The following is a 14,850-nucleotide window of genomic DNA, read 5'->3' as shown; positions in this document are numbered from 1 at the left end:
TAATAATCAAAGATAACTTAGCAACTGAGAGCCAAATATTTCAGTGCTTCGGCAACACAGGCTACAAGAGACACTTCTGCCCTTGGAGGGTATTAGCAAGTTAGGAGAGAAGAACAGTAGAGACTGATGTTAAAGGAGAAAGAAATCACTCAAACGTTAGGTGCCGCGGCATGGGGAGCTGCTGGCCCGAGCTCCCCTGGAGGACCAGCGGGGAAAGGGCTGGTGGGCCAGGAGGTCTGCTCCTCACACCCTGGGAACTGGCCATTTCCGAGACTTAAACAATGAGCTCGGCGTGACTTTTACACCAGCTAGTGAACAGGAGACAAAATAAAAACAAAACGCCAAGCTCACTGGAGGGGGTGCTTTTCCATAAAGCCACACTTGGCTCAACAGCCCAGAGTGAAAAAAGTTACGACAGTTCTGAACTATAGAGACTGGACAAGGCCAAAAAACACCGAGATTATATCAGAGTCAAAGCCAATGTTTCAGCTCCACAGTTCATCAGAGGTGCCTTCAACTGCCCCAGCTGCCTCCTTATCTGGGGCCAACACTGCTTACCTCCAAGTTCCAACAGACTCCTGGTGTCTCCTCCCAGCTGAACAAGGCTGAGATGAAACACATCCAGACTGGCTGGTCACGCTCTGACCCATGACCATTAACCCGGGAGGGCCTCGGCACTCCCGGCAGTCCAGCGACTTCTCCCTGGTCCTCCGGCTCTTCACTCTCAGGCTGAAGATCCCCCACCTCCTCCCTGTTCCTCAGACCCCCTACCCTCATCCGCCATCTCCAACGACGAGCCTGCTCCCTGCTTCCTGAAATCAAAAAAGGATCAGAAAAAAATCCGCAGACTTCTCAACCGCCCCAGCACCTGATTAGTGCCTTCCCACTCACTGTACCCCAGGGTGGCCTCCGTGTACCCACTGCTCCTGGTTTTCCTCCTGCCCACCGACAGCTCCTTCTGAGTCCTTCCCAAGAGCCGACTAGTCCCCAAACCTCTTAGGGCTGGAGTGACTCCTGGCTCAGCCCATGGACCTCTTCCTTGTCTAGATGCCTGGGTGATCTCATTTACCCCAGTCAGTACAAATACCACCTACAGCCAACAACTCCCAAGCCCCACACTTACGGACCCAAATGCTTAACTAACACCTCCTGTTGGATATTTGATACGCATCCCAAATGTTAAGTTGTCTAAAAGTGAGCTCCCGATATGATGTCTGTAAAGAAAAATATGTTGCCTGTCTTTGCAGTTCCACAAGGACCCAGCCATCGGCCACTGCAGCCGCCCACCGACAGTGCAGACAGCGCACAACGGTGCAGACAGCGCGCGACTGTGCAGACAGCGCGCGCCCAGGGGAATCCAGGAGGGAGAAAACAGGAAGCACCCTGTGCTCTGCATATACTGGCCCCTTCGTAGTTAAGATTCGTATCTATGGAAAAATTTCAATGACTCCAGGTTCTTGCAGCTTCCCATACATAGAAGAGCACGAAAATCATTAACTTGGAATGTCAGTTCTTTGTGATTAACGGTGATCTTTCCATGTTTTTTTCCAGCAAAAAATTCATATATATCCTGGCTCCATCCTTACCGCTTCAGAGTAGTTCCTCAGAGCAATCTGAAACGCTGTCTCCTGGGCTACAGAATTCAGTGAGGTCCCTGAGCAAAACAGAAACTCACTGTGCTCAGTTGTGCTTTTTTTCAGTCCACATGCCCCTTCCCTGCTCCTCCCACAGTCTTCCCCACCTTAGTAAATGGCAACTCCTTCCTTCCACTTGCCCAGGAAAAAAATCTTGGATTCAACCTTGATAAGAATCGTATCCTTCTTTCAAACCCACACGTAAATGTTCAGCAAATCCTGTAGATTCTATATTCAAACTACATCCAGCGTCCAACCACTTCTCCGCACCTGCACTATAACTCTGGTCCAAGCCACATCTTACTTGCATTATTAAAATCATCTCCTGGCTTCTGCTCTCACCTGCTAAAGTCTATTCTCAAAACAAAAGTCAGAGGAATCCTCTTAAGAGAGTTCAGATGATGAGGTTCTCCTAAAAACCGTCCGGAGGGTTTCCATGTACTTAGAGAAAAACCTGAAATCTTTACAGTGACCTATAGGGACTTGTAAAGTCAGCCCTTTCCCTTTACCTTTCAACCTGTCCTCACACCCCTCACCCCTCTGCTGAGACCACTCTGATGTTGCTGTTCCTGGACCCAAGCAGGGTGTGCTCCTGCCTCAGAGCCTTTGTCCTGGCTGCTCCAGCTTATAAATATCCCTTTCCCCAACACCCTGTTGTCCAGATGACTCACCCTCTCCTTCTAATGTCCCTGCTCAAATGTCACCTTCTCAAGGGCCTCCCCAATTACCTTGTGTACAGTTTCAAACATTCCCACTTCTATGGTCCTTTCCTACTGACTTTTCTCCAGAGTGCTCAACAGCTGCCTGATACAAGAACATATATTTTACTTATTTGCTTACTGACTGTCTCCCCAGTTAGGATGTAAGTTTCACACGTGGAAGAATTGTCCATCTTCTTCACTCACCGATGTATTCCCAGCACGAAAACTGTGCTTATATTTTAAAGTTTCTCAATAACTATTTGTTAAATGAATGACTGATAGAGAATACCAAGCAAAAACAGCTCACTTTATTTGCCTGCTATAAAATACGGACTGCTAGCCTTTCAGACAGATATTCAACATTCAGAAGGTGGTGCCCCATGCAAAGCTGGCTCTCTCCTCCCTTGCTTATTCATTCCTTTTTCCCTCCAAGCCAGCAGTCTAAGCTCAAATACTACTGTTAACAAGAAATAACAAGCCCTGAATGCAGTCACTTGCCCCCTACTACAGCAAATCAAGGCTTAACTGCAGTTTCAACCCCTCCCAGAAATGTGACCTTTAAAACAGTCAATCTGAAACTTCCTAATCAACACTAGGGAGATAATCTGCATGATAACATTCCCTGCCATTCCCTTCCCTCCAAAGAGAAGCTCTAGCCCAAACTAACCCTTTCTTCCTTCCCTTCCCTTCTTTCTTCCCTTTCCTTTTTTTTTTTTCCTCGCTGATACCTTCATGCCCCATCCTTCTGCCTGTAAGAGTCTTCCATTTTGAACCCCCATTCCTTGGAGCGCCCTCCTAGTACTAGGTGGGATGCTGCCTAATAAAGCCAATTAGATCTTCAAATTTACTCCGTTTTTTAGTATCACCAAGGGCAGACGCTGACCTACATGAGCACATGTTGGGGAGGAGTTGCGGCCACAGGAAGGGCTCATGCTCTACCTGTAAGAGGCAGCTCCTCCTGGGCTCCACCAACTGCTGTCAGATGGTCTGGGGTCACCAGACTTTCCAAGAGAAGGGAAGCAGCCAGAGTTTTACACAATAAAAAAAAATCTTCTAATTTTAAAATGTTGAAAACTAATGCAAAGTTCTGGCCAATGAAATATAAGGGAAAGCCGTCAGGGCTCCTGAGAAGGCGCGTTGAGAGAGAGAGAGCAGGTTTGTCCTTATCTCTTCCCCATTTCTGCTGTGTGCAACAGGAATTAGAGGGCTGGGGTCCATCTCAAGGTCATGAGGTAGCAGGAAGCTGGAACAGACAGATAGAAGTTGTGCCAAGAAGCAAGGTCAGAGGCTTAACATGGGGTGGGGGGGTGGAGGTACGAAAGAGACCCGACTGAAATAATCTAGCCAGTCACTAAACAATAAAAAAGCAAATAACAGTGACAAACCCCTTGGGAGTGGCAGTACCCAGAGTTGTCTAAAACATCCAGTTTCTAACAAAAAGTTGTGAGACATGCAAAGAAACAGCCAAGTATGACATATATACTTGGGGGGGGGGGGGAGCCAACAGAAACTGCCTGTGATTGCAAGGATTTAATATACAAAGACACTTACAGACCTAACTGACGTCTACAGAACCCTCCACCCAACAACGGTATAATATGCATTCTTCCCAGGTGCACGTGGAACATTCTCCAGGATGGCAGTGCTAGGCCATTAAACAAACCTCAATACATTTAAAAGAACAGAAATAATGCAAAGTATGTTCTCCAACAACAACAGAATCAGAAATCAGTAACAAAAAGAAATAAGAGAAACTCACAAATATGTGGAAATTAAACAACACACTCCTAAATAACCAATGGGTCAAAGAAAAAAATCAGAAGGGGATCAGGTAATACTTTGAGATGAATGAAAATGAAGACATAACATACCAAGACTCATGGGATGCAGTGCTTAGAAATTTATAACTGTGAATGTCTACATTAAGTAGGAACTCAAATCAACAATCTAAGCTTCTGCCTATGACACTGGAAAAAGAAAACTAAACTCAACCTAAAGCAAGCAGAAGGAAGGTGTATCAGTCCCAGGACTGTAACAAAATACTGCAAACTGAGTATGAGAAATTGATTCCCTCACAGTTCTAGAGGCTAGAAGCCAAGGTTTTCCTTTTTGGGACTCTGAAGGAGAACCTGTTCCCTGTCTCTCTCCCACCTCCTGGTGGTTGCTGGCAAGCCTTAGCACTTCTTGGCTTACTGAGGCATCACTCCAATCTCTCTCTCTGTAGTCACGTGGCTTTCTCCTCTCTGCCTCTTCATGTGGTGTTCTTACAACATCGGTGATTGGATTGAGGGCCCACCATAATCCGGTAGGATCTCATCTTAACTAAATAGATCCTCAAAACCCCTATTTCCATATAATACCACATTCACAGATACCAGGGCCCAGGACTTCAACATATCTTTTAGAGAACACAATTCAAGGCACACAGAAGAAAGTAACAGAGTGCGATTGAAAAAACAAAACAAAACAAAAGACTCGAGTGGGTTAGAGTAAAACAGAGAATTGAAAAATAGAGGAAATCATCAAAACCAAAAGCTGATTCTTTGAAGAGACCAACAAAATTGACAAACCTTTAGCTAAAATGACCAAGGAAGAAAAGAGAGAAGACTAAAATTATTGGACTTAGAAATGAGATGGATTATTACCACTGATCTAACAGAAGTAAGAAGGATTATATAGGAGTATCACGAACAATTGTATACCAACAAATTAGATACCTTAAATGAAATGGACAAACTCCTAGGAAGACATAAACTACCAAAACTGACTCAAGAAGAAGTAGACAATCTGAATCAACCTGTAACAAGATATTAAATTAGTAATTAAAAAAAAAACTTCCCCAAAAGAAAAGCCCAGCTTAGATGGCTTCAACACTGAATTCTATCAAACACTGTGTCTTAACTCATTCTGAGGCCAGTGTTACCCTGACACCAAAACCAGAAAAGACATCGCAAGAGAAATACAAACCACTATCTCTTATGAATACAGACACAAAATTCCTCTACAAAACAGTAGGTGACCAAATCCAGCAACACATAAAAAGACTACATGCTGTGACCAAGCAGGATTTGTCCCAGGAATCCAAGCTTGGTTTAACAGAAACATCAATTAATGTAAGACACCGTATTAACAGAATAAAAAACAAAAGACACATGATCATCTCAAAAGACACAGTGAAAACATTTGCCAAACCCAAAATCCTTTCACATGAAAACACTCAACAAATGAGGAATTGGAGGGAACTTCCTCAACCTGATAACGAGCACGAAAAAATCCCGGCTAACATTGTACTTAATGGTGAAAGGCTGGAAGCTTTCCCCTAAGATCAGGAACAAGACAGAGATTCCACCTGTACCAAACGTTCACAGCAGGCGAATCTACAGAGACAGAGAGCAGAGCAGTGGTTGCTTAGGCCTGGGGGTCGTGGGGAGACGGAGGGTGACAGCTAAAGGGTACAGGGTTCCTTTGCGAGGTGATGAAAATGTTCTCAAATTGATCGCAGTGATGATTGCATGTGTCTGCGATCTGTATGGTATGTGAATTCTATCTCAATAAAGCTATTTGTTTGAAAAATGTAGCAGAGAGGCTACTAAAATAGGAATTCCACTGGTATTCATGGAAGCCTGAACACAAAAGGTTTCGGGAGAGTGGTGAGGCAAAGAGGGCAGACGGCAAAAACCTACAGATGGCCCCATAACCTCCCAGGAGAAGGGATAAACTGTGCTATGTTCCTACCATGGCACACTGCACAGCAGTGGATCTCAGAAGTGTAATGTGTCGTGAGAAAGGCTAGTCTATATATATATATTTATACATGTAATTATTTTATATCCAATTAACTGATAAAATAATGAAGGGAAAATGTTACAGTGAACGGAGGTGTGGAAACCAGCAAGTGCAGGGGATTCTTTCTGAAAGACTGAGGAAGAGGAGGAGGGGAGAAATAGCACAACCGCTACTGGGAGACCCAAGGCAATAAAAGAGACTTCAGAACAAAGGCAGGTCGGCTGACTTTACAAGCTGAAGCGGAGAAGTTTGCAGAGAGAGGGAAAGACTAGAGGTGAAGAAGATAAGACCTCATCAGAGCAGTGAAGGCTCCAGATCAGGCGGCGAGGAGGGGGCAGAGGTCCAGGACACTGGGAGGGGAGAGGACCTTGAAAGGAAGTGGGCCTCCTGAGATTAGAGATGAGCAAGTGAAAATGGACACAGATCTAAACAAAATTTGGGGAGAAGATGCGTAGAGACAGGCAGAAAGTTGAAGAAAATCATACAGAGTGGTGTTCGTTTTCTGGAGGTGTGAATTGAGGTCATTTGTTGAGACTAAGGGAGGCGGGGGCCTTGCAGAGGGCTCCCTGCAGTGGGTGCAGGCTTGAAAGAGTCACACGCAGGATGATAAAGATAAAGAACGGCCAAAGGCACATGCAGGCACCGTCGAGATTAGAAACAAGAAATTGCTGGCAGCACCAACCACGTAGTTGCCTGAACTTCCCTGGCGATTCTGTTGCTCTGGTGCGGCACTGACGCTGGGGCAATGGACAGATGAACGGGAGAGTCCAGGGTACGGGTGAAAGGCTGCTTCATGCTATAAACCAAGAGTCTGTCAGGTCAGGGAAAGAGAGGCCGCAGATTCAGTAATAATGATAATAACAGACTCATCAGTGGACAGCTTTTAAAACTGCTTTTTAAAAGGATGTCTATAATGTTAGCACCACTGGGCTTAGACAAAGAGTAAAAAAAAAATGAAGAAAAGAGAGACAGGAATGAAATATGCCAAAAATGTTAATACTGGTTATATTTGAGTTGCAAGGATATATTTTTTTTTATTTCTAAAAACTCCTATTAGATGCAGCAAAAGCAAACAATAAAGGAAGTTTACAAACATGCAGACAAGTCATCCTGTTAAAATAGAAACAAGCCCCAAATGGAGTCACCTGTGCTTAGCCCCACCTCAGCAAACCGAGACTTAATTCCTAACCTAATTTCAGCTTCAGCCTCCCCCAGGAAAGTCATGATTTTCAGCCAGTCAGTCTGCAGTCACCTGGTCAGCACTAGTGAGGGAACGTGCCTGACAGACCCCTGCTTTCCCCAACGGGAAGGTGACCTTACCTGAAACAATCCACTCTTTGTTGCAATAACTCCCTTGCCACGCCTCACTCTGTCTATAAGTCTTCCATTTTATACAGCCCCTCGGAGCTCCTTTCCTTCTGCTAAGATGAATTATTCATGAACAATTAAATAACACCAATCAGATCTTTACTCAGTTGAATTTTGTTTTTTCAACAATCCTAAGAGTGGCAGGAATAAAAGTAAATTTTCCCCTTATGGTCTTTATTTTCTAAATTTGGATTAAGGAGTTAAATTACTTTTATAATAACAATTTTCTAAAGAATTTTAAATGTTTCTATGCCCAATGCAGAGTGACTTTTAGTTTCTGGAGGAATTGAGGCTTTTAACAAAATAGCTACATTCTAAAACAACAGATCTCACAATGACTGGTGTTTTTAAAGTCTTACTTGCTGAGTTAATTACATCATAATAAAGAGTTACTCTCTTCTTTGCCTCCTACTTTATTTCAACAACCTTTGATCTGCTCAGATTTTCTCCTTTAACCTAGTTAAAAAAAAATCACAGATATTCCAGAACTTCACGTGGCAATGATTCCAATCCTATAGATAAAAATAATATTGCACACACTTGAACGTGGATACGTCCTTGCTACCTATGCTCTGGCACCAATGAACAGCCTCCTGTGATTGGCCATCCCCATGCCTGCAATGGACAAGAGAACGTATGTCAGATAAAATGCATTTAAAAATCCAGCACTCTCACCTCCATGGTTTATCACCCAGTTACTTGGGTACCAAGTATGCTCTGCGTTGTCACTGTCAGGACTACGACTGGCTTCTGACATGAGGGCACTCAGGAGAGGAGACTCCACAAGGAAAGCTGACTCCCTGTTCTTTTATAGGCTTTTCAGCCACCTGCAGTCTGGACGGGGCTGGTCACAGTCCAAGGCCTCTAGCAAGTCTCCAGCAGCTCCATTCCCAGCTAACATCTTCTTTTAGGAGTGCCTCAAAGCATGTTTCCTCATGCTCAAACTCTCCAGTCTTGGGTATAAAATCCAACTCCCAGCCAGGGCCTTCCAGAATCACTTTTCCAGGCTGGTTAAGCCATTCACAGCACCCCCAAATCCATCTTTCCATCCGATCCTTGGACCTTGGCACAGGCTAGTCTCTGCCAGCGACATCCTTCATTCCACTCCACTGTGTCCAACCAACACCTGCTCCTCCTTCAAGACCTTACTCCTGCACCACCTCCCCCAAGTTCTCTATGCATCCTTCCCCCCAGGAAAGGCTGACCGTCCCCGCCTGTGGGTGCTGCACTGCGAGGGCACTTCTGCTCCTGCACCCTGACTATCAGCTCCCAGAGCACGGGGCTGACCTCTGTCCATCTCTGCGTCCCTCTGTGTGGCCCAGCACAAGGCAAACAGAAGGTGCTCTGTAATGTTTGTGAACCGAAGGCTGAAGGGCCAGGTCATGGGCCACCAGCCTCTCAGGGTCACTGCTGCCCCACGGAGAGGCCTCTGAAGAGAAAACACAGTGAGAGGATCATATTCTAATTCAGTTATTCAGGAGCACCTGTGGCGCACCTATTATGTGCCGTGGAGTACTTTGTAAGTGATACTAACTCAGTCCCTACTTTCAAGAAGCACAGAGTTGCAGAGAAAAGCTCTATTCAGACAAGTTTAATCAAAACCATATGGTGGGACCAACTGTCAAGTTAAATTTGGAAGAAAAACTGTATCTGAGAAAGTGAGACAGGCCTCACTGGGACTCACTCCCAGATCTGCCTCTTACCAGCTACAGGACTTCAGGAAAGTTACTTAATTTCTCTCTGCCTCGGTTTCTCCATCTGTAAAGATGAGGAACATGGACCTCACGCTCCACCCCTTGGCTTCCTTCCCTCTGCTCCAGCCTAGCATCCTTACTGTTCCTCAGTCAGGTCACTCCTGACTCAGGAGCCTGCCATCTTCTGGTTCCTCAACCTAGAACATTTCCCCCCAGATCTGAATCATTTGGGTCTCCACACAAATGCCACCTCCTCAGAGAAGAATTCCCTGACCACCTGCTTAAAATGGTATCTTCCCCTGCTTCCGTATCTTGGCAACTATAAAGAATGCTGCTGTTAATAGCGGGGTGTATGTATCTTCTTGAATTCTTATTTTGCGGTTGGGTTTATTTCTTTGATAACTATGTAAGTTTAAAAAGCTAAAGCTCTAAATGTTCTTAGAAATGATGAACAGTACACATGTAAATTTTTAAAAATATGTGCAGTATATTGTATATATGTATTTACATGCAATATGTTGTATATGTGCAAATTGTAACAATTCTACCTAATAAAACTGAAAAGTGAAAAAAATAAATGCAACTATGAAAACGTAAAAAAAAAAAAAAGATATCTCCCTCTCCCATGTATTTCTGATGTCATTTCTCCTACGCTGATTTATGGACTGTCCGGCACCTCTCAGCACCAGAAATAACACTATTTCTTTACTCTTTTTTCTTTTCCTGTATCTCCTTCTAGGATACAAATTCCTTAAAGGCAGGGTCTTGGTCTTAGCTGGATCTCCAGTGCCCAGCATGCCTGGCACACAGTAGATACAGGCAGATTCATTTTCTTGTACTTCACAGATAATGCATTTTTTTTAATAAATTAAAGGTTTGTGGAAACCCTGAGTTGAGCAAGTCTATCAGCCTCATTATTTCAACAGCATCTGCCGACTTACTGTCTCTGTGTCACATTTTGGCAATTCTTGCAATATTTCAAGCTTTTTCATCATAATTACATTTTTTTCTGGTGATCTGTGATCAGTGACCTCTGATGTCACTATTATACTTTTTGTGGGACACCACAAGCTGCTCCCATATAAGCTGATGAACTAACTCGATAAATGTGTATGTTCTGAGTGTCCCACCAACCAGCAGTTCCAGAGCATGGGCCTAACTCTCTACAATTCTGTGAAGGCTGAGAGAGGTTAGGAAGCTGCAGAAAAGTCTGAAGCTAGCAGAGGCTGCTTCACAAAGTTTAAGGAAAGAAGCTGTTTCCATAACATAAAGTGCAAGGTGAAACAGCAAGTGCTGCTGTAGAAGATGCAAGTTGTCCAGAAGATCACACTAAACAACAGAGGTTCAACACAGACGAAACAGCCTTCTACTGGAAGATGTTATCGAGGACTTTGAGAGCTAGAAAGAAGTCAATGCCTGGGTTCAAAGCTTCAAAGAACAGGCTGACTCTCTTGTCAGCCTGGGACTGACTAATGCAGCTAGTGATCTTAAGTTGAAGCCAATGCTCATTTACCATTCTGAAAATCCTAGGAGAAATATGCTAAATCTACTCTACCTGTGTTCAATAAATGACACAAAGCCTAGATACAGCACACCTGTTTACAACATGGTTTACTGAATATTTTAAGCCCACCTTGAGACATATTGCTCAGAAAAAAAGATGCCTTTCAAAATATTATTGACCATGCAGCTGGTCACCCAAGAGCTCGGATGGAGATGGACAGCAATTAATGCTGTTTTCTTCATGCCTGCTAACACAAGATCCATTCTGTAGCCCATGGATCAAGGAGTCGTTTCCACTTTCAAGTTTATTTAAGAAATACACTTCATACGGCTATAGCTGCCATGGATAGTGAGTCCTCTGACTGGGCAAAATCAATTGAAAATCTTCTGGAAAGGATTCACCACTTTAGATGCCATTAAGAACACTGGTGATTCATGGGAAGAGGTCAAAATGTCAAAATCAACAGGACTTTGGAACAAGTTGATTCCAACCCTCATGGATGACTTTGAGGGGTTCAAGATTTCAGTGGAGGAAGTAACTGCAGACATGGTGGAAATGGCAAGAGAATTAGAATTAGAAGCTGAGCCTGAAGATGTGGCTGAACTGCTGAAATCTCATGATGAAACTTGAACAGCTGAGGAGTTGCTTCCTATGCATGAGCAAAGAAAATGATTTGCTCAAAGGTGAAATCTACTCCTGGTGAAGATGCTGTGAAGACTGTTGAAACGAAAACAAAGGATTCAGAACATTACATAAACATAGTTGGTAAAGCAGCAGCAAGGTTTGAGAGAATTGACTCTGATTCTGAAAAAAGCTCTACTGTGGGTAAAGTGCTATCCAGCAGCATTGCTATCAAACAGAGAAGTCGTCCATGAAAGGAAGAGTCAATCCGTGCGGCAAACTTCACTGTTGTCTTATTTTAAGAAATTGCCATGGCCGCCCCAGCCTTCAGCAACCACCACCCTGATCAGTCAGCAGCCATCAACATCGAGGTGTTGACTAAAAAAAAAAGCACAATGTGAGAGTTATGAGTTAAGTTTTATTTGGTGCCAGGTGAGGACTACAGCCTGGGAGACAGCCTCTCAGATACTTCTGAGGAACTGTTCCAAAGAGGCAGGGCAGGGAGGCAGTATGATTTTCGTGAAAAGGGGGTATGTGTGGTCAAGCACACATTTTAGCAGAAGGCTGTTACTAGTCACAAGGAGAGGATGTCACCATTAATGATTTTAGTGCTTTCCTAGATATGAGAAAATACAAGAAACTGGGCTCATAAAATCTCCTGAAAATATCTAACTATCTGAAGGTCTGTTCTGCCAGTTTTTCCCCCGAGCAGAGTGCCCACTTCTTGATCTCCACCCTGGACTCCTTTCAGGTCAGCAACTGCAGTGACTAGTGACTTCATTCTTGCAGAACCAAACGGCAAGTGACAATTTTCAGTTGGCAGTGGCAAGATCCTCCACCAGTAAAAAGATTACGACTCACTAAAGACTCAGATGATGGTTGACATTTTTGAGCAATAAAGTTATTTTTAAATTAAGGTATGTACATTTCTTTAGACATAATGCTACTGCACACTTAACAGACCACAGCAGAGTGTAAAAATGACTTTTATATGCACTGGGAAACCAAAAAATGTGTGTTTGCTTTATTGTGGTCTGGAACTGAACCCACAGTTTCTCCAAGGTATGCCTATGCTAAAAAAAAAAAAAAAAAGCTGCATGAAAGGTGATGACAAGAAATAATACCTACATCAATAGGTTTTGTGAGGATTAAGTAAGTACACAGAGAGGAATATTAAATGCCTAAATAGAGTACTCAGCACATAGAAAGTTCAATAGGGTTGGCTAATACCATATCAAAGAAATCCAGATGAGGGTGAGGCATGGCTTGGGAAGAGGCAGCTACAGAAAAGTTTCAAGAAGAGGCAGGTCTTGAGCTCCATCTGGAAAGGTCAGGATTTTTCTGATAGGCAGAGCAGCAGGGGCCTGGCAGGGGGTTCAAAGAGTCTCCTCTTCCATGGGAGCCCCCCTCTTTCCCACAGGTGCTCTCCCAGCACCTCCACTTAATGCAGAGTCATCACACTAAGAATCAACCAATGACTAGCCTCTCTCTGCCCATCCATTAATCCGTTTATCTTTCATTTCTACATCACCAGGGCCTAGATGAATATCACCCCAAGAGAACACGCAATAGTGTTGAATTCCAGAAATCTGCAGAAAAGGCACAGCCTACTCTTCAGACCAGCGATCCTAGCCTTGGTGTCTATCCTAGAGAAATACTCAAAGGTAAGCATGAAAAATCACGTACAAGGAAGTCCACTACCACATGGCTTGTGAGGAGGGGAGAAAATACAGAAGCAACCAGAATGTCCACCCAAGAATTAACAAATAAACATGCTATGGTTCACCCACACTCTGCATAGGTTAAACTAACTAAGATAGCGGCTTATATATCAATATGAAACAATCTTCAAAATACATTGTTAAATTGAAAAAACAAAAAGGTTGGAGGATTCACACTATGTGATCTCATTTCCATAAAACAAACAAATATTTTAAAACCACACACACAATAACCTAAAGATTGCCCAGGAGATATCCAGTGGTATCTCATTAACCACTGTGTTTTCAGCTTTTCAAAATTGTGCCTGAAAGATGTTAAGCTTTCAATAAGTATATATTGAAATGAATATATTTCATTTCAAGACATATGTACATGACCAAGAAAAGACTGTAAAAGGATCTGCTTTTCGTGCTAAATATTTCTGTACTGTTTGCATTTTTAAGAGATCGCACTAATGGATTACTTGTATAATTTAAATGAACTCAAAATAGGTCTTTAAAAAAAAAAAAACACTGTTGCAGGATTTGGGTAGACCATTACCGGATCTATGCAGCAACTCCTGAATAACTTTTCAAGGTATCTAACTAATCATATTGAGCAATTAGGGATCTTACACAGAAACTCAACTCTCACTCTACCTCTCCAGCATCAGACTCCTTAACAGCAGACGAACAGAAAAGTGTTGGGTTTTCCATTATTCCTCAAAACCAGTTAATGGCATGCCTTCCTAAAGGCATGAACGACGAACCACGACTCTCCTGGCGCCGGAGTCTCGCGCTCGCCTTCCCCGCGCACACCCAGGAGCACAGTAAGGACCGCAGACAGGCGTGGAAAGTCCTCCAGCGCCCGGGGAAGGAAACTTACTCTCCGACTGGCTTCTTCCCGATCTATAATCCGTCTCTCCTGCTCGGGCTTCATCTCCCCGAGGCACTAATTTCTTCTGTAATGCAGCCCAGAGCCCAAGGTCACCTGGTCAGGGGAGGAGAAGAGCGGTGTTAAAACCCAGGGAGAAGAGGAGCGCGGTGTAGATGGAATCCTTGTGGTTCGGCTCCAACCCGAACCCGCCCTTGCACTTGGGACGGGGAATCTGTAGCCCTCACCCCATCTGTTAATTCAAAGTTGCGCGCCACTGCGCCCATGGCCCTTGGGGGCGCAAGGATGAGCACCGGAGGGTAGGGTGGGCCGGCGACCCTCACCCACACCCGAAGGCCGGCCTGCTGGTGCCCGAGCGTCCTCGGCCGAGCCTGGACCCTGGCGGGGTGGGCCCGTCCCCCTCCCGCTTCTCCGCTACCTCTGGGGCTGGTGCGCTCTGGCCTCGGTCTTCAGCCTCTGGCGCGTGCCGGGGAGGAAATGAAAGAGAGTGAGCCGCGTAGACCCGGCCTAGAGATGTGGATCCCCAGGCTCGCCCACTGCCCGCGGGGAAGGTGCGGCGCTGCGGGCGCCGGCTTCGAGTCTCCTCTGCGCAGCTCCCTCTCCGGCTCCGCGCCTGGCTCCGAGGTGCCGCGGGTCCGAGACGCCGCAGCGGCTGCGGGAGTGAACTCCGCACCAGGAAAATCGATCCGAGACGCGCAAGAGCCTCCCATTGGTCTCCAACGGGCGGCGGACACTGGACTTGGGGCGGGGGCGCCCGAGAGGGGTCTTCCAGTGGGGGAGGGGCCCGAGGGTGGGAACGCCAGCTGTCCATCACAGGCCACGCCCTTCCCATGTGCAACTCCCACTACGGCTCCGCCCATGGGGGGCGGGACCCAGGTACGCCACGCTGAAAACTTGTCCACGCCCTGGGAGATTTTATTGGCTGGAAGGCCGTGGGAAGGTACTAT

The 14,850-nt window shown here is 45.0% G+C and overlaps 1 protein-coding gene across 1 annotated transcript in view; it reads right to left on the bottom strand.

Annotated features, from left to right (window-relative positions):
• The window catches only part of ATP7B (ATPase copper transporting beta), a 61,795-nt gene extending 47,076 nt beyond the window's left edge, over nucleotides 1-14,719 (bottom strand). Inside the window, exons 1-2 of the mRNA XM_010951448.3 lie at nucleotides 14,322-14,719; nucleotides 13,895-13,999 (exon numbers count right to left, since the gene is read on the bottom strand). Coding sequence (XP_010949750.1) covers nucleotides 13,895-13,948 — 54 coding nt within the window. The 5' untranslated portion in view covers nucleotides 13,949-13,999; nucleotides 14,322-14,719. The remainder of the gene's footprint in view (nucleotides 1-13,894; nucleotides 14,000-14,321) is intronic.
• Nucleotides 14,720-14,850: the final 131 nt, after the last annotated feature.

Source organism: Camelus bactrianus, chromosome 14 (assembly GCF_048773025.1).
Source record: "Camelus bactrianus isolate YW-2024 breed Bactrian camel chromosome 14, ASM4877302v1, whole genome shotgun sequence".
In the NCBI taxonomy this organism is placed as follows: domain Eukaryota; kingdom Metazoa; phylum Chordata; class Mammalia; order Artiodactyla; family Camelidae; genus Camelus; species Camelus bactrianus.
The sequence above is the reverse complement of the archived record's forward strand: the minus strand, read 5'-3'. Positions and strand labels throughout refer to the sequence as shown.